This window comes from Dasypus novemcinctus, chromosome 10, assembly GCF_030445035.2.
Source record: "Dasypus novemcinctus isolate mDasNov1 chromosome 10, mDasNov1.1.hap2, whole genome shotgun sequence".
NCBI classification, from domain to species: Eukaryota; Metazoa; Chordata; class Mammalia; order Cingulata; family Dasypodidae; genus Dasypus; species Dasypus novemcinctus.
This window is the reverse complement of record NC_080682.1, coordinates 80,346,336-80,369,758: the sequence shown is the minus strand read 5'-3', so window position 1 is coordinate 80,369,758 and position 23,423 is coordinate 80,346,336. Positions and strand designations below refer to the sequence as shown.

Sequence of the window (23,423 nt, the reverse complement as noted above, 5' to 3'; positions counted from 1 at the left end):
TTTCTTTCTAGCCATTTCTGTACCACATCCCCCTTACTTACCCTATTACTTTCTTCTGTGGTTTGGTATAATGTAGAGTTGAAGTATATATTAATAACTGAATAGCTCCTTCTCTTTAATTAATAGATATTATGGTAAAGACAAAAGTGTTAGGTGAAAAATTCACGTTGAACTGTGAATCAGCAGATTTGAGTTTTAATTTTGGTTTTGTTACAACTTGGTATGTAACTTTAGGCAAGTCACTTCCCCTCTCTGGGCTTTAATTTCCTCATTTGTAAAATGGAGGAGGAAGGGGAACTTTTAGGCCTCCCTAGCTTGAACAAAGTTGTATGCCCTCTTCCTCATTGAAAAAGTAAATGCCTTAGAGCTCTTTCTTTAAATCTGTATTTATTGCTTTTTCTATTCTTTCTCTTTATGTCCCTGTTCTCCCATTTTTGCTGTGAATTCTTGAGGGTACTGTGAGATTTTTAATTTGTTTGAAGGAATGACTTATTTTTGCTTTGATGCCTTTAGCAAGACAGGAGATCTTAGAAAGTAGTCTCAGTAAATTGTTGTTGAATGAGTGATGTGTGTTTTCTCTGAGTTAACCAAAAAATCATTAAAGTACCATCAAAAAGCTTTGAAATTTCATTGAAAGGTAATTCTGCCTGAAGAATAAAATGTATTGGGAGCCTATGTAGCTCATTGATGGAGCGTAGGTTTTGCATGTATGAGGTCCTGGATTCAATTCCCAGTACCTCCTAAAGGTTTTAAAGTCAATTCATCTGCTCTGTACTGGGCAGGGGTACAGAGAAGAAAACTCATGGACACTGTTTTTTAAGAAGCTTTCTGCTGTTCTGGTAGGGGTGGCTTTAAACTTTTATTATCGGAAATTGCCAACATAAACAAAAATATAATGCGTTTTTTTTTTTTTTTTTTGTATCCACCAACTTTACCAATTGCATTAACAACTTTAACAATTATCAACTTGTGGTCAGTCTTATTTCATCTGTACCTCTGCCCACTTCTCTCTCTTACTTTGAAGCAGATCCCTAGATATCTCTACTAGTTATTTTCATACAGCATAAGTGTAACAATAGACACATTAATCTAAGTGAGGTAGAAATTAGTTCATATAATTATATGAATTATATTCATATAATATGCGTGTGTATTATACTGTGCTGGACAAGAGAAATTCAATATAATAAAGTTCTGTAGGGCAGATATAATTGGGGAGACTGTGTTTACATGTGAAACAGAATGTAGCAACACAGGCTCATGTGTCAATATTGGAGATAGTGTTAGAACCAACATTATTTCTGTATGGAACTAGGATTTAGACAGGTGAAGACAGAGGAAGAAAGAACATTTGTGAAGTGAGGGTGATCACATGGGTAAAGCATACAGTGAAAAAACTGACTTTGGCTTCATAGGATAAGTTGTATCTAAATCTGCATTTATTTATTTCTTTTAGACCCCTACAAGATATTGACATAGATTTTATATAAATTCTAGAAAAAAACCAATTGCTGTATCACAAATTAGAAGACACTACTTTCTGAGTATATATTGCTGTCTGTGGTGAATTGTTTGGTACATTCAGTTAAAAAACTTAAATGTCTTAATATCATAGCTATCAATGAATCCATTCTATTAGAATGTGTATGTGTGCTTGTTTGTTAATTGTTTGACCGTTTCAAGATTACTTGGAAATATTTAGTTTAGATCATTTTCATGTTTTCTAGGATTCTTGCCAGAAATATTATGATGATCACATGAAAAATCCTTGAATTTAAGGAATTCTTACCATTATATCTTATTATTTTGAAGCATTCTGACTCAGAATAAAATCTTAAAGTATATTCCATAATACAGAGATTCTCAGTCAAAGGTCATGAACCTCTCTGAGCTTCTCAATCTTCATGCTCTCTCTTCAAAAAAAGTACACACTTAATTTTTCATATAATTTTAGGGAGCTATTTAAACCTTCAGCTTATTCAGGCATCCTTGGTGATGGTGATAGTGGTGATATGTCTGTGGCTCCTGGTTTAATAACCCATTACCTAATGTGTAGGAAAATAGCCTGATGCTAAAATTCAACTTGGTGACATTTGTGTGTACTGCTTACCTTTTACAAACAACTGTTTTTAATTATGAGGAGTAATAAAAATATAAAGCTTATTCTACAAATGCCTAATTTAAAAAACAGCCCAATTCTTCATTGGATTCTTGAAGAAAAACAAACTATAGTCAGTTTAATAAATGTAGGAATAGTAGTTTTACTAAAGATTTTGGGATAGGTTTCTGGCGCTATATGTAATGGCTCTTCTCCCACATGAATTACCAGGAAGTAGAATACATGATGTAAGAATGATTGAATGCATAAATAACATTTCTTCAGAGAAATTTCTTTGACCTGCTTAAACTGTAGATAGTTAAGATCTGTCAAAGAAAGCATTAAAAAAAGTAAAAAAGTATTAAAAGTATTAAAGTATTTTGAGGTTCATATTGGTGTTGAAGTAACTCGTAAAAGTATCATAGGGTCTTTTTTTTTTTTAAAGATTTATTTATTTATTTAATTCCCCCCCCTCCCCTGGTTGTCTGTTCTTGGTGTCTATTTGCTGCGTCTTGTTTCTTTGTCAGCTTCTGTTGTCGTCGTCAGTCAGCGGCACGGAAAGTGTGGGGGGCGCCATTCCTTGGCAGGCTGCACTCTCCTTTCACGCTGGGCGGCTTTTCCTCATGTGCGCACTCCTTGCGCGTGGGGCTCCCCCACGCGGGGGACACCCTTGCGTGGCAAGGCACTCCTTGCGCGCATCAGCGCTGCGCATGGCCAGCTCCACACGGGTCAAGGAGGCCCGGGGTTTGAACCGCGGACCTCCCATGTGGTAGACGGACGCCCTAACCACTGGGCCAAAGTCCGTCTCCCCATAGGGTCTTAGAAAGGTGTATTTGGCTGACAAAGGAATGATTCTCAGAGGAGCTCTGAGATTATTAGTGTTCACCATCCTCTTAGTTTGAAGGATGATTCTATATAAGTTTCTTAGATATATGTAGTTTTAAAGCCTTGTGGCGTTCACTTAAAAATGGTTATTGGCATAGCAGAAGCCCCAGGAAATAGGAAAAGATGAATTAGTAATGGGACACTTGACTTTGTAGAACATTGCATAGACTGTTTGAAGATCAGTGGCTATTAGGTGTATTGCTTAAAATGATAACCCTTGTGACCTTTTGGAGTTAATAATTTTCCAAATATCTAATGTACTACGAAGAAATAACTTACAGGCTTTGAGAGCCAGAAGAGGCTTTAGCAAATACTCAGTGATCTGGCCTCCTCTTCAGTGAATCTTCTGAATGACCAGAGAGATTAATTGATTTGCGCAAGGTCAGTTGGCTAGTGGCAATCCCAACAATGTGGTTATTCATAATTCTGTCTAATTTTTGGTAAATCTGTTGTTATTTTTGCTGTCTTTTTCATTCGTTATCTGGAGAAGGAAGTATCTTAACAGTAGGGTTTTTTAGCACTTTGAATTTCTCAATCATAAATTAAGATTTCCCTGAATTTTTATGCTCTAATTTTTTTTTTTTTGCCATACTTGTATTTTCACCCCAACTTTAGCATAAAACCCAAGGTTACAAGGCTTGTTGGGGTAGGTTTCTTAAGAGCGCAAGTTAATATCACAGTGGAAATAGATATTAAGACTCCTGAAAGTTATCAAACACTTCAAGCATAGTTTCTATTGTAATTTTATTAATTTATAGGAATTAAAGTTACTGTTTCCTTGCTGGATCATAGGAGGAGCTACACTTTGCCAAAGACTTCATAGATGGTTTATTCTCTTGAGCACCCCCAATCTTATTTGATCCCTGCCTGATAACATTTAGTTGCAAACCGTTTCTTTAAACCTGGCAAAAATTTAAAGAGGAAACAGGAAAAGACTTGAGAAGAGGATTTGTTTATGGTAGTCATTTTAAGACTTTTTCTGCAAGCAAATCCTTCCCAGTTGGTTTCCCATGTCACTCAGAGACTGGAAGCATAATTGACATCCAGGTCAGAGAAATTACTACTACTCCCAGGACAGGGCCTCAGTCAGAGTCCATGTACCACATGGTTGGTGTGGACAAGGGGGCCAGGGACAAGCTCTGAGAATAGTTGGGAGTGAAAGAGTCCTACAAGATTCTGAATGTGACCCCATAGCCGAGGTGAGGACCTTAGAACACTGGCTCCCAAGCTTTTTTTAAAAAAAATTTTTAACACATGCTGGGGAGTAGATTGGGGCAGTGACACACCCACCATGTACACAAACCACTTTCTCCTCAACAAGTTGGGTTGGGGGAGTACAGCAGGGATGGTGCCTCTGAGGTTAGCCTTTCACCTTTCAGTAATTGTTTTTCTTCTTCCCTCCTCTGCTGCACTCTGCCTGAATAGATGAACTCAGATCGATTAAACCTGGAGTTATTGCACCTAACAGGGGCCAGGGGTTCTGCTCCTGAAGCTGCCTCTCCCTTGTGGTATGACCTCAGTAATGTTTGACTTCTTTGAGTCTTCGATTCATCTCCTTTCCATGAATATGTTGGGCCAGGTGATCTCCAAGGACTCTCCGGCTCTAAGAGTCAGTGTTTTTTGTTTTTGTTTTTTAATATGCAAGAAATGAAAAGACACATTCCTTGAGGAATGCTGAATCTAGCAGAGGAAATGGTCTTCACACCCATGAAGAAGGGGATAACCTTTGAAAAGAGGGCTAAGGAAGAATTCCTGAGTGCTTTGCTCCATAAAGGCTGTAAAAGTTCAGGGAATGAGTCCTGAAGGAAGGAAGCCTGTCTGGCTCTTGGGATCAGGTAGATGCAGCCACCCAATGTGCTTATAGGTGGAGGCTAATCTTCTCAGCCATCCACTGGGGATGGACTGCTGGTGGGACCCTGGCAGATGTGACTTTGCAAAGAGGTAGCACAGTGGGACAATATGACCCAGCATTTTAGCTGGGTCATCCCTTAGTAATTTCCACTTTTTAGTGAAATAATAATTGTGAATGTATAAGCATTTTTTGGGTAGAGGGATTTTCTTCAGCAATAGGGGTATGGATGGTTCCTAGTAAAATCACAAATCGTACTTGTCTTCAAAGTTTAGACTAGAAAACTGTAGACCCCAACTTCTGGTGTTGCACTTGTATAATACATTCTCTGCAAATTTAATAAAACAACTAAACTAATGGTAATTTTTAATTAAAAAGCAAAAATAATAATAATTAAAACCATGACCACTTAAAGAGAACACTTCACTGACAGTGAGTGCCCCTCTTGAAAATTACAGATTTCTAGCTTTGGGTGTGCATATGTGGTAGGAGCTTTGCAGCTTTGTCAGTTGCAGCAGCCAGTCTTATTAGGTAAATACAAATCGAAATCTTTGGTTCGTTCTAATATCATGCCAAGTTTTGCAGCTCTCAGTGATCGGTTTAATAGTTTATTTGTAAGTAGCCCTTTGGACCAGTGGAAGCTCATGCTTTTTAAATCACTTATAGTTCATCCAGAGGTTTGGCCCATTTTTGGAAAATCATTACCTTAAGCTGCTGTGGTAATCAAGAGCTTTTCTTGAGCATCATTTCCCAAGCAGTGTTGGGAAATTTGTGAAGGGCTAGGCTTAACTAGAGTTCAGTAGGTTTCTTTACTTTAGCACATTTTATAGTCTTTTATATCCTAATGTACTTTGTTAATCTCCCGGTGGAGGATAAAATATACAGTTTCCTAATTCCATTTACCACCCTTTGGAAAATGTTGCCTTAGAGGACTGGAGCCTGTTGTTAGTTTAACCTTGAGAAGAACAGTTTCAGAATGCAGCATAAGAAAGTGATACACAAGAAATAGAGGAAATAATAGCATACATATGAAGCAGCAACTGCAGAGTATTTTTTCTGCTGTTAGGGCCCAAGTCATTTGCTGTAATAATCAGACAGTCTTAACTTCTTGTGAAACCAGCAAAATAACCCCATATTGTTCTGATTCTACCAGTTTGTTCTGAAAGATATTAATCTTTGTGAATAGGCTTCAGTAGTTGAAGACTGCAACTGCACAAATACATAATTAGTTACTTGCCAGAGCCAATTTGTTGGGTAAACCTATATGTAATCTAAAAGTTTGAGAAACCCTGCCTTTGGTAGCACACTTAAAGTATTAGTTTGCATTTTTGTGTTGGAACACCATGTTTCACTTGTAAGAATCTGAAAGTATTAGGATAAAAATTTCATGTCTTTTTTTCTAAAGATTTATTTATTTGCTTTCTGTGCGCATTTGCTCTGTGTCCTTCTGTGTCTGCTTGTGTTCTCAGGCGGCTCCAGGAACTGATCCTGGGACCTTCCGGAGTGGGAGAGAGGTGATCATTCTGTTGCGCCATCTTAGCTTCCTGATCTGCTATGTCTCTTATTTTCCCTCCTCTGTGTCTCTTTTTGTTGCATCACCTGCTGCGCCAGCTCTCTGCGTGGGCAAGCACTCCTGTGCGGGGCAGCACTGCTGTGCAGGGCAGCACTCCTGCACGGGACAGCACGCGTCGAACCCTGGACCTCCTATATGGTAGACGGGAGCCCAGTTGCTTGAGCCACATCTGCTTCCCATAAAATTTCGTGTCTTAATATCAAAACATTTTTATTAGGATGAGGAGAGATTTTAGCACAATCTTTTTTTAAAAAGTATGAATTAAAGGAATTACTTTTCTTGCAAGCAGTGCAAACTCATCCCCACCCACCCAGTCTCAGTAACTTAGCTAATTACTAGAAATGCTTACTTTTTTGTTATTTTGGATACTTCCTCCTGTTTATTTTATTATTTTTAGCTATGTGTTAACAGGAGCAAAGATCGAGACAGTGTTCTTCTTCTGTAGACTTTACCGTAGACAAGTTACCCTGCTGCTGGTACAGGCCTTGAGGACAGACAAAAACAAAGTAAATGGATATAATTGAAAAAAATAAAATTTTCTTAGAAAATTTTAATGCTCTGTAATTGACATTTTTTCCCCTTTCTAATGGGTTAGAAGTTGACTTTTTAAGGTATCTTTGCACTTGATTTTTATATCAGTCAAAGGAATTCTGAATCTGATTTTCCCCAATGGCTAACATTTTCCATGATATAAGATCTTAGAGCCATTTTAATTCTTGCCAGAGGGCCATGTTTATATTGTAACAGAGTAGTTGTATAGTGGTCTAACAACTAATCTACTTATTTAGATTCCTTAACTACCAAAAAGTACCTTGGACATTGGGGAAAGAAGGAAAGTAGGGCACAGAGAGTTAAATATTGGTATATCAGTGCCTGTGTAGGCAAACAGAGTGACCATTATACTCCTTCAATGGGTGCTTACAACAGTGTTGGACACTAGCATCTTTTATTGAAAGAAGTAATGTTAACCAAGATGTTACAGCTATTCTGTTTGTGGAAAAATGCTATATCAACCTTAATTTTTGAAAAAGTAAAAAGGAACACACTATTCTTATCAGCTTGACTACAGTAAATAGTTTGTATTTTTGAGTTTGCATTTTGGCCCTAGTTTACTGCTTTATTTTCAGAGGAGGTTTTCTTTTATATTGAGTCTTACTCAAAACTCTTCCATAAGTAAGGATACCAGAATTACCAAAATGAGAAGACAATAGATGATTGGATCCAGTATACCTCCAGATGGGAGTGTATCAGAAAATCTTAAACAACAGTATATACTTAGCCAAAAGGTACAGTTTCTTCATAGTCTTAACTAAAATTAGTTGGCTCACTTTTGGCTAGATTTGTATCCACTCCAAGTAGTAAAATACTGCTTAGAACTTAACATTTAATTGAACATGGGAGAATGAAATTCAGTAAATGAGGTTGTTGGGTAAACAAAATATTTCCAAGTATGAGATGGGACATAATTTTTTTAAAGGGTGGTTGAGAAAATACATAATAAAGAACAATTCTTTGTTGTTCTTTAGCCCCATGAAATAAGTTCAACGTGAATTACTGGCTGACAATATCAAGAGAAAGAAGCAGTTACTTCACTTGATGTTACTTTTGTATTTTCTAAAGATGGCTGCAATACTATCTCCTATCCCACATGCTCTTCTTTCAGTGTGACCTTGACTCTGATCCTATGGTGAGGTGGAGTCAGTATCCTTTCTCCTTGTATATGGGTAGTCTTGTGAATAACTTGTAACCAGCAGAATGTGGCAAAAGTAATTATGTTATGTGACTTCTAAGGCTAGGTCAGAAAATATGAGCAAAACTTCTACCTAGCTCATTATAGAATATTGAGCAGCCTTGTAAGCAGTCGACTAGCCTGAGGCTGCCATAACATAAGGAAGCCTAAACTACCTAATGTGGAGTGACCATTTTAAGACCTGGAGCTAGAACTGCTTGGAGACCTTCCCAAATTCTTAACTAACAGAAATTGTGAAAGATAATAAAATGATTTTTATTGTTTTAAGACACCAAATTTTAGAGTGATTTTGTTACGTAGCTGTAGATGACCAGAACGCTACTCTTGTGGAAGCTGTTATAGAACGAGGTTTGACAATGTACAGATGTGCAGTCAGGAATATATCCTGAGGATTTGTTCTGGGGTCTGAACATTTGACTTAATCTTTCCCCTTTGGTATATAAAACTTTTTTCTGTAAAGGACTTTATAGTAAATATTTTAGGTTTCATGGGCCGTACAGTCCCTTTTGCAACCGCTCAGCTCCATCCCTGTAGCAGCTATAGGTGATTTGTGAGGCTGTGTCTAGTGACTCCCAATAAAACTTTTTTTTTTTCCATAAAAATGAAGGTAGGCAGGATTTGGTCCTTGGGAGATAGTTTGCACTGCCTGCTCTAGGCTTATGGTATGAGAATAGGGAATAAGCTGTAGCCCCTTGAGCACATAGATGCCTCAGATGCTCATCTAGAGCATAACAGACTCCAGATTTAAGGCAGCAGACTTTTCTAGGTTCCACACTGCCCGTGAAATCTGGCCTTTTCAGAATGGTGCTTAGCTGTCATGCTCAAGTTTTTAGTACTTGAGCTGGACAGGTTTGGGTTAGCAGAGATTCTTTTGAATCCTGTTGAATTCCTCTACTTTACTTTGAAAATGGCATAGGCATTTTTTCTCAAAGTGTGGTCTGCAGGAAGCTGCTGTAGAATCAACTGAGTTTCTTAAATTTGGGAGGCTTACTGTAGAACTGTTGTTGGAACCCAAGGAGAGGCATTAAAAACAACATTAAAAACAACTTTTGATGATGTAGGAATTGGCATCTTAAAAAAACCAAACAACTTTTTGAAGTGTAATGCAGAGAAATTTACAAGTACAGTTTAATCGAGCAATAATCCTAAACTGAGCTCACATAATCACATTCAAGTCAGGTAACCACTCTTTGACTTCTAATGCCTAGGTTAATTTTGCTTATATTTCAGTGGAATCACACAGGATGTATTTTTTTTTTTTTTTTGCATTTGGGTTCTTTGACTAATAGTTGAGCGTTTTTCCCATTTCATTAATGATGCTGTTAATGGATGCCATTAGCCATTTTATTGTTGATGGATGTTTGGGTTGTTTTCACTTTCAGGCTTTTGAAAATAATACTTCTATGAACCTTCTTTTTCATTATCTTTTGGTTGGGTGTATTCCTGAAAATAAATTGCAAGGCCATAGAATATGCGTATTTTCTTTTATAAATGCTGCCAAACAGTTTTCTGAAGTGAGTGTACCCATTTGCACTGTACTTGTAGTGTTCTGAGAGCTCCAGTTGTTCACACTTTTATCTACAAGTTTGAAAATCGCAGGGTAGAGGGATTACCTAGGTATATTTCTCCTAATAAAGCTGCCCTAAGTCTGTATCCTGATTCTACTTCATTAGGTATTTGAAAGTGTATTTACCAACTTCTTTCAGCCAGTGAGTAGAAATGGTTTGTCAATTGTTTTATCAAACCCTCAGAGGTTTGGTTTAAGCCTGCTTCTACTAAAGTCATTAATTTCTTTCCCCAAAATAAAAAATTGGTATATGTGCATGTCGATAGAATAATGTTTAATCCGGAGAGAAAAATGGCTACATTATTGTTTTTTTTAGGTTATTAAAAAAATTTCCCCTTGTCTAAACTCTCATAAATAAATTATTCTTTCCAGAAAACAGGAACCATTAAAATATTTTAGATTGGAAAATTACAGAATTGACTGACTGTTAAAGTACCATACTGAGAATCACTGCCAAAGGAGTAAAGGTTAGATGAATAAGAAATGTTAATTGTCTTTCTGGTATTTTATGTGTTATTACATTTAATTTTCACACAAATGCTCTAGGGTGGAGAGGAATGGGTGGGTCTTTTATCTGTATTTTAGGAAATTATGGAACCAGACAGGTAAGTAAGCCCCTGTGTGAGCCTGGATTTTAACCCAGGCCTGCTAGACTCAGAGCCCAAGTGTTTTCTACCAAATCATGGCATTGGGTTATCTGAAAGGGCTTCATTCCACAGAGGGCCTACCTTATTTAGTAGGAAACAATTTATAGCAGGACCTGATTTCATGCAGTACTGAAAATGGACTTCACTAGAGATTTAGTTTCCTAATAGCTCATTATGTTTTTCAAAGGCCGTTGAGTCCAATATGTACTTTCAAAGTACAGTATGTTTTTCAAAGGTATTAAGTCTACTATGTTCATAGGATTTCATTGATATAGATATTTATGGAAACATTTTTAAATTTAGTTATTAACTTTAAACAAGACTTAGAATTCCTTGTCTTTTAGCTTATATTCTTACCTCCACTGTCCTAGGATTTTATTTGTGATATTCCAATAAATGATTTTTAACCAGGTATAAGGCCTTCCTTCCTCCCATCCACCCATTTTTTAAAATATTTACATATAATGAAACACATGTATCTTAAGTGATGAGCTTTAACAAATATACTTATATACTACATATGAAGTTATAAACCCGTATCAAGTTAGAGACCACTAAACTTCACTCCATAAATTTCTCTCGGGAAGCGGACTTGGCCCAGCAGTTAGGGCGTTCGTCTACCACATGGGAGGTCCGCGGTTCAAACCCCGGGCCTCCTTGACCCGTGCAGAGCTGGCCCATGCGCAGTGCTGATGTGTGCAAGGAGTGTCCTGCCACGCGGGGATGTCCCCCACGTAGGGGAGCCCCATGCGCAAGGAGTGCGCCCCATAAGGAGAGCCACCCACCGTGAAAGAAAGTGCAGCCTGCCTAAGAATGACACTGCCCACACTGAGAGCTGACACAACAAGATAACGTAACAAAAAGAAACACAGATTCCTGTGCCGCTGACAACAACAGAAGCAGACAAAGAAGAAGACACAGCAAATAGACACAGAGAACAGACAACCGGGGGCGGGGTAGAGGGGAAGGTGAGAGAAATAAATAAATAAATCTTTGGGAAAAAAAATTCTCTCATGTCCATCTTCACCTACTCAATCTGTCAATCTGACCTCTATCCCTACAAAGACAACCAGTGTTCTGATTTTGTTTTCCACCAAGTTTTCCTGTCCTAGGAATTCATATTCATCAAATAATACTTTATGAACTCTCTTGGATAAGGCTGTTTTACATATCAGTAGTTAATTCTTTTGAATGCTTCGTAATTTTCAATTGTATGAATTACCACCAGTTGTTTATATATTCTCCTGTTGATGGAAACCTGAATTCTTTCCAGTTTGGGACTATTTTGAATAAATATGCTATAAAAATATTTGTAGATGTCATTTTATAGGATTCTTACATTGTTTGGAGATAAATGCCCTCATTTATTGGGAGTCTGAGGCCAGAGGAAGAAACTTCTGTGGGTCACAGAAGATTTAGGAACATCTCTGACATCAGAGATTTGCGCTCTGCACTGGTCCTACTCTTGTCCAGAACCTAGAGAGACCCAGAGTTTTTAGACTTTTTTACCCTACTTCCACTGATTCCTCATAGGCCTTTTGCAATAGAGAGATTAGATTTCCTATTTCACCTTTAGCCTGTGTTTAGGGTTGAAAGAGGGACCAGATAAAATTTCTGACTCACTTTGTGAACACTCATACATCCCTTCCTCTCTGAGCCTCAGTTTCTTCATGTGTAAATAAAGGGATTAACTCCGTTGTTTGGAGCTGGTATGGGCCTGACAGTCTGCAGAGGAACTGCACCTAGTGAATCAAGATGGTTTAAGTGATGTGGGATGTCCTCTCTCTCCTCTGCTGAGTTACCAGTGTAGACTCTGGAATCCCCAGAGTCATCCCTCCTTGCAAGTTCCAGACAGGATCCTACACACTCCTTCCCACCAGTACCAGCTCCAGAGAGCCCATGATGGTCACGCAGGGGATGGGTGCCAGGGCAGGGAGTTTATTTGCTGTCTGGCTTTCTGGGTATACATACTCCTCTACATCTAATCAACTTTTTGACAGAAATGGCTCTCTCACTCCTTTCCTCCCTCTCCCTCCCTCCTTCTTCCCTCTCTCTCTCTCTTTCCCTCCCTCCTTTCATCCCTCTCTCTCCCTCCCCCCTCCCTCTCTCTCTCCATATGAGATCTTTTAATGGTTTGGATAGGGTGAGGTTGAAAATAAATCCATTGGCCTTTGATATCTGCTTATTTTTTAACCTGAGAACTATGACTTCTTATTCAAATGGGTAGTGGCAATAATTAAGTCCCCTTAGAATCTACCTAAATGGTCTTGAGCCTCAAGTTTGACTATGTATTTCCTGTCTTCTCTTTTGTTGACTGTCTTTACAAATGGCAGTCAGGGAAATCCTGGTAAAGTCTAGTTGCCTTTGAATTTTAATTCTTTAAGAGTCTATCTTAATCACTTAGCAGTCAATTTTCTATATAGTGTTGCTAGTTTTGCCCATTGACTTTCATTGTGGAATTATGTGGAATTTTAGGGATTCTTCAGCTGGATATCCCCTTATTTCATATGTCTAAATTTTCTGTGGGGCAGATATTAATGCATTTTATGCAATAACTAAAAGCCAAGAAGGTCCCGTAGTGAAGAATGCTCTTCAAATATGTTTGCAACTGGAAATGACCAAGAGCATTTGTTTCAAACCCTTTACTTTCTCTGAACTTCTCTTCAAGTGCTGTACACTCAGTCCTTAAGCTTTTACCTCAGAAGAAGGACTGTGCCCTCTGTAAATGTAGGATTTAGTTAGAAGATACTGGCTCAGATTTGGCTTTGCTGCATTCATGGATGTAGTGACCTTAGGCAAGAAAGGTTATTATGGAGTCTTGTGGGAAATTGTAGTTGTGAAAACATGCGAGGTCATAGTTTGTGCCTAATAAATTTTTCTTTTTCTTTTTTCATTTTGTATATATATATATTTTTGTCACTGGTGAATCTTGTAAAACTTTGCTTTTATTCTACCTGGGCTGTGGAATTGCCTCTCGTTCCATTCTCCTCCCTTTAAACTACTCTCCATACATTTTTTCATGTTTGTCTTTTTGCTTAGCAAGTGTTTGAAACAACCAGCTGGCATTATATTCTAAGTTTTAATTAGTTTTGATTGTTTTTATCTTTAAAAAAGGCAAAGGAATGTCCATTTCTTGGTACTGAAAACTATCTTTTATTTAATGCTAGATTTTTGTTGTTTTCTTGTTATTGAAATACCCCAATCTCCCACTTTAATTTAATGTTGTCTATTTAAAGAAACTGAGTGGAAAATGAGAGAGGGAGGATTATGTCTTTTATCATTTCTCTTATCTAAGTATCTAAAACTAAATGAGACAATCTGATTAGATTTCCAGTAATAGGAGGGCATTTATTAAGAGAGTACAATTATATTACAAGAGTGCAGTTTATGTGGAGTGGGGTTCTTACCACCTTCGGAATTTCTCTGTGGTTTCTTTCTCCTTTTGTGGTTATTTCAGGCTCCAGCCCATCTTTTTGTCTACAACACCTGCACATTGTCCTTCTATGGCTAAGTAAACAGGGTCAGAGTAGTAGTTTTTCCTAGGATCTCATGGCTTCTAAGTGGCAGAGTCTTTACTTGAGCTCCTTTGTCATGAATATTCCTTGATTTAAGTAGCTTTGTACAAAATGTCTCTTAATTTTAAATGAAATACGTAAAAATAATTTTTAATACAGTCACTGGGAAACACACTGTGGCAAATAAGCCTCGGTGAATTCCTTGGAAGTAATGATGATATTTGGCACCCTGCATTTTTGCTGGTCTTTAAAAAGATTTCTACCTCTTTAACTTTTGAATCAAAAGATAGTGTTTTTTTGAAGGAAAAACCTAGCTGCCACTGGATGTTTCCTAAGGCAGCTCAATCGAGCACAGTGAAAATAAGTAAGAATTACATTGCACAGTCCCCCCTCACGTGCAAATGATAATGCTGCTGCTTTTTTTCAGTGTGACAGCTCTGGAGCTACTTTTCAACAGATGGTAGGTGCTTTAGGTATCTTGCTATGTAGTAAAACCATACAGTAGGTATCTAAACAACATCCTCTGGAAGGACTGGCAGCATTCCTTTTCTGGGTTTGCTTTTCTAATAGTTTCTGGTCACAGTGGAAGGACTATGTGTAAAATGTGACAAGTCTGGGTTTCTCTTAAGAGTCCTCATTTTTACTGACTTTGCCAATAAGTTAGTAGTAGGAATTGGATTTGATTGGATTGGGGAAACATGAATACCTAGGGACAGAGTTTAAAAACACTCTGCTTATAAAGGTTTTGGTGGTAGCATGGTAAGATTGGGGGGTTGTGGGAATTCTGTTTTTACCTTCCATGAATAAGACCTTCTAAGTCATTATAATAGGATAAAATCATATGTATATACCTATCCTACCTTTGACTTAGTTGCCTGAGAACAGTAAAAAGCAGTTTCATTCTACAACACTCTTAGCAAACAATCTTTGTACTGTTAACCCTGAGGAGAAAGAATTAAGTTGGTAAAGTTTTCTACTATTTGGTGTTAATAGATTTTACTGTTCAGGCACTGGTAGGGAAGATGTAAATGAGGAAAGAGAGTAGTTGTGTTTTCCTCTTTTTTGATTGAGCTAGTCACATAGGCTATACAGTCTCAGTTATTAATGGGAAAACTTTATCTTTTTCTGGAAACCTATGGAATACTTTCTGGTACCTGGTATTTAGTAAACACTTCATAAATATTTGTTGAATAAATTTTTACGTATGAAGGAAATGAAGCTCAGACAACTAGAAAACTGGTTTTAGATCATGGTGTCAGAACACTATGTGTTTAATATAGTTATTAACAAATCTGATAGTAAATTTCTAATAATTGTTAGGTATATTGATGCAGAATTATTCCCGTCTGCCATATGAGGTTATTTACCTTTTAATTTTGTTCCTTAGTTTTAATTAGGCTTTCAGTCATTGAAATCTTGAATGGTCTAAGACCTGAAACAGGTTATAGCTAGGGTGGCCATATAATTTATTATCCAAACTGGAATACTTCTGAGAATGAAAGGGGAATCTATTAAAAATTAAGCTGGGAGAGCAAGCTTAAACTAGGCATGTTCCAGGCAAACCAGGACATATGATCAGTGTATGTTTGTCTTTCATTTTTAAGGAAAACTTTTTATTGAGTATATAAATACGGTTCAACATACATGCATGTCCATAAATCCTAAGAGCACAGTTTGATGAGTTTTTAAAAAATGAACCACCCAAATGAAGAACTAAAATATTTTTAGTATCCCAGAAGTCTTCCTCATGCCTCCTCCTACTCTGTACTTTCTTCTCCCCCCCAGGTAACCAACCATTGTCCTTTAAACCATAGATGAACTTTGTCTTGCTTTTGAAATTTATATAAATGGTGTCATATAGTACATACTGTTTGTTTTTGGCTTCTTTGGCTCAGTGCTCTTTGTAGGACCCATCCATGTTGTGTATAGCAAGAGTTTCTTCGTTTTCATTCTTGTATAGTATTGCATTGTAAAATACATTACAATTTATACATTGTACTGTTGATGAACACTTGGGATGTTTTAATTTTGGGCCAATAGGAATAGGATTGCTATAAACAGCCTTTTGATGAACGTATTTCTCTTGGGTTTTAATTAGGAGTGGAATTGCTAGGTCATAAGAAATATGAATGTTCAGCTTTAGTAAGTAATACCACTTTTCCTAAGTGTAGTGCAATCTGTACTTCAGCCAGCAGGATAAGAGCATTCCAGTTATTCTGCATCCTTACCAGTACTATGTATTATTTGTCTTTTTCGTTTTAACTGTTTGTTGTGGTGTAGTGATAGTGGTGGTGGTGGGGTCGGTATAGTGGGATTACATTGTGTGTTTTATTTTAAAATATTATATATATATTACACTTCCTATATAAACCACTTTCAATTACACTATTAAGTGGTTTTAATTGCAGTAACAATGCTTGTTCTATACTATCATCACCATCTGTTATCAAAACTACACTGTGGTTTTAATTTGTATTTTCTTGGTAACTAATAAAGTAGAGCTCCTTTACATTTGCTGATTGGCCATTTGGATCCTCTTTTGTAACGTCATTTGGATATCACCCTTTGTAATACGTTTATTCAAGTTTTGCCTTGTCTGTCGTTTTATGATTTTGTAGTTCTTTGTCAATCATTTTTTGTTAGAGAGGTTGTAGGTTTACAGAAATATCATGCATGAAATATATAAATACAGAGTTCCCATATACCACCCTACTACTAACACTTAGAATTAGTTACATATATTTGTTATAATTCATGAAAGGATATTTTTATAATTGTACTGTTAACTATAGTCTGTCATTTATAATAGGGTTCTTTGTGTTATATAGTCCTATGTTTTTTTCTTTTAATTTTTATTCTAGTATGACCTAAAATTTCTCCTTTTAACCACATTCACATATATAACTCAGTACTGTTAATTACATTCACAATGTTGTGCTCCCATTACCACCATCCATTACCAAATAGAAACTCTATACGGTTTAAGCACTAACTAGCCATTCCCTACCCCCAACCTAGCTCTGGTAATTTATAGTCTAGATTCCTACTCTATAAATTTGCTTATTTTAATAATTTAATAAAATTGAGATTATAAAATATTTGTCCTTTTTTGTGTCTGGCTTATTTTATTCAACTTGATGTCTTCAAGGTTCAGCCCTGTTGTATGAATCTGAACTTAGTTCCTTTTTACTACTGAATCATATTCTATAGTGTGTCTATGCCACATTTTGTTTATCCATTCAGCCAATGACACACATTGGGTTCCTCCATATTTTTTTTTAAAGATTTATTTTATTTATCCCAATGACACACATTGGGTTCCTCCATATTTTTTTTAAAGATTTATTTTATTTATCCCCCCCGCCCTTGCCACTTGCTTGCTGTCTGCTGTCTGTGTCCATTCACTGCTTGTTCTTCTGTGTCTGCTCGTCTCCCTTTGTTGCGTCATCTTGCTGTGCCAGCTCTCCGTGGGCGTGGACTGTCAGCTCTCTGTGGGTGCGGGCCGTCAGGTCTCCACACGCGCTGGCCAGCTTGCTTTTCACAAGTTCCCTTCCCAAGGCCTCCCATATGGTAAACGGGAGCCCAATCGGTTGAGCCACATCCGCTTCCCTGCCACCATCTTTTTTGACAAATGTGCATAATGATGCTGTGAACATCAGTGTACAGATAGTTGTTCAATCCCTGCTCTCACTTCTTTTGGGTATATACCTAGTACTGTAGTGGGATTGTTGGATCATATGCAGTTCTAAACTTAGCTTTTTGAGGAAGTGCCAAACTATCTGCCACAGCATCTACACCATTTTACATTCCCATCAGCAAAGAATGAGTGTTCCTATTTCACCATATCCTCTTAAAATTTTCTGTTTTTTAAATAATAGCCATTTGCAATGATATCTCATTGTGGTTTTGATATGCTTTTCCCAATAGCTGATGATATTGAGCATCTATCCTTTCATGTGCTTTTTAGCATTTTTTATCCTCTTTGGAGAAAGGTCTGTTTGTCTTTTGCCCATTTTTAAATTGAGTTGTCTTTTTATTGTTGGGTTGTAGGATTTTTCTATATATATTCTAGATATTAAACCCTTATTGGATATGTGGTTTCCAAGTATTTTCTCCCATTGAGTAGGCTGTTTTTTCACTTTCTTGATAAAGTACATCTTTTGATGTACAAAAGTTCTTGATTTTGATGAGGTTCCATTTATCTGTTTTTTTTTTTCTTTTGTTGCTTGTGCTTCTACCCCACCACTTTGCTGAGTTTATTAGCTCTGGAAGCTTTGTTGTGATTTTTTGAGGGACTTTTTACATATAGGATCATGCCATCTGCAAATAGTGTAAGTTTTACTTCTTCCTTTTCAGTTAGATGCCTTTTATTTCTTTTTCTTGCCTAATTGCTCTGGCTACAACTTGCAATACAGTGTTGAATAACAGTGGTTATAGTGGGCATCCTTGTCTTGTTCCAGATCTTAGAGGGAAGCCTTCAATCTTTCACCATTAATGAGGATGTTAGAAGTGGGCTTTTCATATACGCCCTTTAGCATGTTGAAGAAGTTTTCTTCTATTCCTGTTTTTCCATGTGTTTTTATCAGGAAAGAATGCTGGATTTTGTCAATGCCTTTTCTGTGTCAATTGAGATGATTATGTGTTTTTTTCCCTTTATTATGCTAATTATATTATATTAATTCATTTTCTTATGTTGAACCACCCTTGTATACCAGGGATGAATACCACTTGATCATGCTGTATACTTCTTTTATTTATTTATTTATTTATTTATTTATTTATTTATTTATTTTTTTCATCCAACAAGAAGCCATAACTTTATTAATGATAGAAACAGTACAAATTTCAAACCAAGCTGCAGTTTTTCTTCTGAAACACAAAAAAAAGTCCTCATTTTCAGATGGTTACATTGTTAATTCCATAATAGCATTTACAATATCATTACTGTTGTTCTTCAGGGCTCGGACTGCCTTTGCTCTTGACACATTTGCTTGTGACATGACTAATTCTATGTCCTTAACTTCCACACCTGAACATCAACCTCTTCCTCTTCACTCTCCTCTTGTACAGTTGGAGTCTGGGTGTTTTCCTGAATATTCGAGACAGCTTCACCTTGAACTTTGAATTTTTCAGCAGCTGCTAGTTGTGCTTGTTGAGATAAATCCTCAATCTTGGCTTCCCCAAAAACTATATAGGTATCTGATGCTGGGCTCTTGTAGACATCTGGCTTTGTGATGACAAAGAGGATATTCTTTGATTTCTGGATAGTGACTCTAGTAACCCCTGTAACCTGTCGAAGACCCAGTTTGGACATAGCCTTCCGTGCCTTCTTTTCACTTCGACTCTGTTTTGCTTTACTGACTGGTTCTTCATCGATTTCAGCTGCTGCCGCCAGCTGGGCCTGTTGTGTGGTTGCTTGTGTGGAATCCTGTTCCTCCAGCTCTGGTACTGATTCATCACTGTCAGATTCTGTACCAGACCCTGTCTCAGCCTGGGGCTGTGGCAACTCCTGCTCTGTAGCAGGGACGGTTTCTGTGGCTTCACCAGGCATTTTGTGTGGCGAACCAGGAACCAAGATGGCGGCAGAAAGAGCGAGCAAGCGAGAGCGTAACCCACTCCTGTTGCAGAAGGAAGCCTGGTCCGGTGTCTACTTCTTTTAATGTGCTGTTGGATTCGATTTGCTATTATTTTGTTGAGGATTTCTGCATTCATAAGAGAAACTGGGTTGTACTTTTCTTTTTTCATAGTATCTTTATCTGGCTTTGGTATTTGGTTGATGTTGGGCCTCAGTGAATGAATTAGGTAGTATTCCCTTCAAATTTTTGGAAGAGATTGAGTAGGATAGGAATTAATTCTTCTTGGAATGTTTGGTAGAATTCACCTGTGAAGCCATTTGGCTTTACTTTGTTGACTGTTATATGATGACTGATTCAGTCTCTGTACTTGAAATTTGTTTGTTGAGATCTTTTTTTTTCTTTTACAGCCAGTGTAAGTTGTTTGTGTGTTTTTAAGGAATTTGTCCATTTCATCTATGTTGTCTAATTTTTTGTCTTATAATTGTTCATAGTATCCTCTGACGATCCTTTTTGTGGAATCAGTATTTATATGTGACCTCTTTATTTGTCAGTCTAGCTAAGGGTTTGTCAATTTTGTTGGCTTTTCAACGAACCAAATCTTGGTTTTGGTAATGTTCTCTATCATTTTTTTATTCTCTATTTTATTTGTTTCTGCTCTAATCACTTTTATTTCTTTATTTCTGCTTTCTTTGGTTTTAGGTTGCTGTTCTTTTTCTGATTCCCCCAGGTATGTGTACAGTTAGGTCTTTGATTTTAGTTCCTTGTTCTTTTTTAATGCGAGCATTTGGGGCTATACGTTTCCTTCTCAGCCCAGCCTTCGCAGCATTCCGTAAGTTTTGATAATTAATGTTCTTATTTTTCTCAAGATATTTATGGATTTCCTTTGTAATTTCTTTTTTAATACAGTGATTGTTTAAGAGTATGTTATTTAACTTCTATATATTTGTTGGTTTTCCAGTTCTCTATTGATTTCTAGCTTCATTCCATTGTGGTCAGAAAAGATGCTTTGTGTAATTTCAGTATTTTAAAATTTACTGAGACTTGTTCGTGACCCAACATATGGTCTAACTTTGAGAATGATTCATGTGCTCTTGAAAAGAATGTGTACTGCTGTTTTGGGGTGTAGTGTTTTTATTTCTGTTAGATATAGTTTATTATTACTCAAGTTCTCTATTTTTTTACTTACTGATCTTCTGTGTAAATGTTCTCTCTATTGAGGAGAATGATGTATTGTAGTCTAACAGTTATTGTAGAGGTGTCTATTCCTCCTTTCAGTTTTGCTGGTGTTTGCCTCATGTATTTTGGGATACCATGGCTAGGTGCATAAATATTTGTTGTTATTTCTTCTTGGTAAATTGGCCCTTTTATTAATATATAGTATCCTTTCTTGTTTCTTTTAACAACCTTTGACTTAACATCTGTTCTGTTTTATAGTAGTGTAGCTTCCCTGGCCCTTTTTTGGTTAGTATTTGCATGGATTATTATTTTATATCCTTTTGCTTTCAACCTTTTTTTTTTTTTTGTCTTTGGACATAAGATGAGTCTCTTGTAAACAAACATATAATTGAATTGTGCTTCTGTGTCTTTATTTTTAAAGTTTTAAAAATCCATTCTGCCAATCTGTACTTTTGAATGAGGAGTCTAATCCATAACATTCAGTGTTATTGTAAGGGCAATACTTTCTTCAGATATTTTTCCCTAATTCTTTTTGGTATCTTCCTTTAGTACAGCTTCCTTATCTGAATAGTTGATCTTTTATGATGTTTCTGACGATCCCTTTCTCATTTCTGTTTCCTTTGTGGTTACCCTGGGGTATTACACAATCTATACTTGTCTTCTACCCTGGGTCTCTGTGGACTTGGGTCCCTGTGCCTGGATATGTGAGGGGTTCCAACTTGCTGCTGTTGGTTACTCTTTTGTATGCATCTGTGGCTGTAGGGACCTGGCCCGTGCTGCCTCTAAGGGACTCCCAAGCTGCATGGGACTGCGTGACAGAGAGGAGTCCTGACTTGTGCTGCGTCTGGGACATAAATTTCTTATTTGACTTTGGTGTTTGTTTTCTTTTTCTGTGATTCAGTGTTTGTGGAGTTTTTTTTTTTCCCAGTCTCTATAGTACTTCAGAGATACAAGCAAGTGGGATTTGTCCTTTTATTAGGTGATTCTGAGGGGAAACTTACCCTGGGGATGTCTTCCATTGCGTGTTGATGACACCAGTCCTCTGATTTTGTAATTTTTTTACACATTCTGGATATTAATCTGTCATTATACACATTAAAATATCTTTTACTGTGGTTTGTTCTTTCTCCTTATTAGTAATGTGTTGGGATGAACAGGAGTTCTTATTTTACTGTGGTCCAATATATCAGTATTTCATTTTTGGTTAGCATTTTTTGTGTCCTATTTAAGAAATTTTTACATACCCCACAGTCATGGAACTTTTCTTCTCTGTTACCTTACTAGTTTCATTGTTTTACTTTTTACATTTAGATCTAGTCTACCTGGAATTCATTTTTGTGTATGATGTGAGGTAGAGGTCAAGATTCATTTTTTTCTATGTTAATGTCCAGTTGACTCCTGCACCATTATTTCTTTGTCCCAATATACTATGTTCCTATAGTGTTATAATAAATATGGTAGTATAATTTCTTTAGCTTTGTTGTTTTTTAAGTTTGTCTTGGTTGTTCTTGGCCTTTTGCATTTTAATAAAAATCTTTCAGTTTCCTTATACACATATAGCTTGGGTTTGATTGGAATTGTATTGATTCCAAGGATGATGAGTTGACATCTTCACAGTATCAAGTTTTTCAACCCAGGAATTTATTATATCCCTCTGTGTATTTAGGTACTGTTTAATTTATCTCCATGTTTTACTTTTTAGTATAGAGGTCTTACATGCCTTTTAGATTTATTTCTAGTTTTTGGTGTTTTGATGGTATTGTAAATGGTGTATGTGTATGTGTGTGTGTGTATTTTTTCCTCCATTCATTTTGTTGGTTCCTGATATGTAGAAATACATATGATTTTCTCCATATAAACATTGTATCCAGTGACCTTATTAAATTCACTTAGTAATTATAAAAGTTTATTTGATTTAATAAATTTTCTGTATGTCTGAATTTCTGCTTTCCAAGTGCATTCTTATTCTTTGCTCCATTTTCATAGTAATTATTTTGTGGTGTAATATTCTTGTGAATGGCTTGGAGAATATTTATTATAATTTAAGCTCTCTTTAAATTTTTTATTATCCTAATTTCCTTTGTTGTTGGTTCAGTTGTTTTTCATTTTGATTCTTCTCCTTAATGTTGGTGATATTTCTCATACATCTGGTGATCTTTTGGTTATCTGTTCATAGTTATGAAGAACAAATATGTTTGATTTTGGTAGCTCTTAGTTGGTTTCATTTCAGTTATTTGTGTCTCTTCTTCCAAAAGAGCTTTTCCTTTTGGGATTGCTGATTGAGAGCTCTGTAGAAGTTTGATTTAAGGACCAGCAGCAGACAGATAGGCTGAGGACCTATAAATTGTCAGATTTTTGTTTATTATGGGGTCCAAGTACTATAATGCCTTTTTTTTTTTTCAGTTGTTTTTATTTCTTCTTTCCCTATCTCCCAACTCCTGTACCTTTGTTTATAGGAATGTTTGCAGTAACTTCATGCTCAGCCCTGCTTCTCTTTTGTCCCCAGTACCCATTCTGGATAATCTTTTTCAAGCAAAACTGGATACTAGGCCTGGGAGCCAAAGTTTATGTAGGCAATAAGACTGCAATGAGGTGGCTTTGCTGTTCTGTGAGCAATCCTTTAGTTACTTTGATTTCTCTATGCTTTAATCCAGCTTCTTGATCCTGAGCTTGGTGTTTTTCTTCCAGACTCTAGGGGATTGGTAAGGACAGCTCTTGCCTCCTTATAGTCCTTTCCTATATACTTGGATTGCCGTTTCTTTTGCTATGTTTTTTTTTTTTTTAATC

The 23,423-nt window shown here is 36.7% G+C and overlaps 2 protein-coding genes across 9 annotated transcripts in view; one reads left to right on the top strand and one right to left on the bottom strand.

Annotated features, from left to right (window-relative positions):
- Positions 1-23,423, top strand: part of FAR1 (fatty acyl-CoA reductase 1) — a 75,040-nt gene that overhangs the window by 4,432 nt on the left and 47,185 nt on the right. The window lies entirely within an intron of this gene.
- Positions 18,688-19,519, bottom strand: LOC101443029 (nascent polypeptide-associated complex subunit alpha-like). The gene is given in 2 exon segments (XM_058305709.2): positions 18,688-18,919; positions 18,922-19,519. Coding segments are annotated over 2 exon segments (645 nt in total). The 5' UTR covers positions 19,436-19,519; the 3' UTR covers positions 18,688-18,788.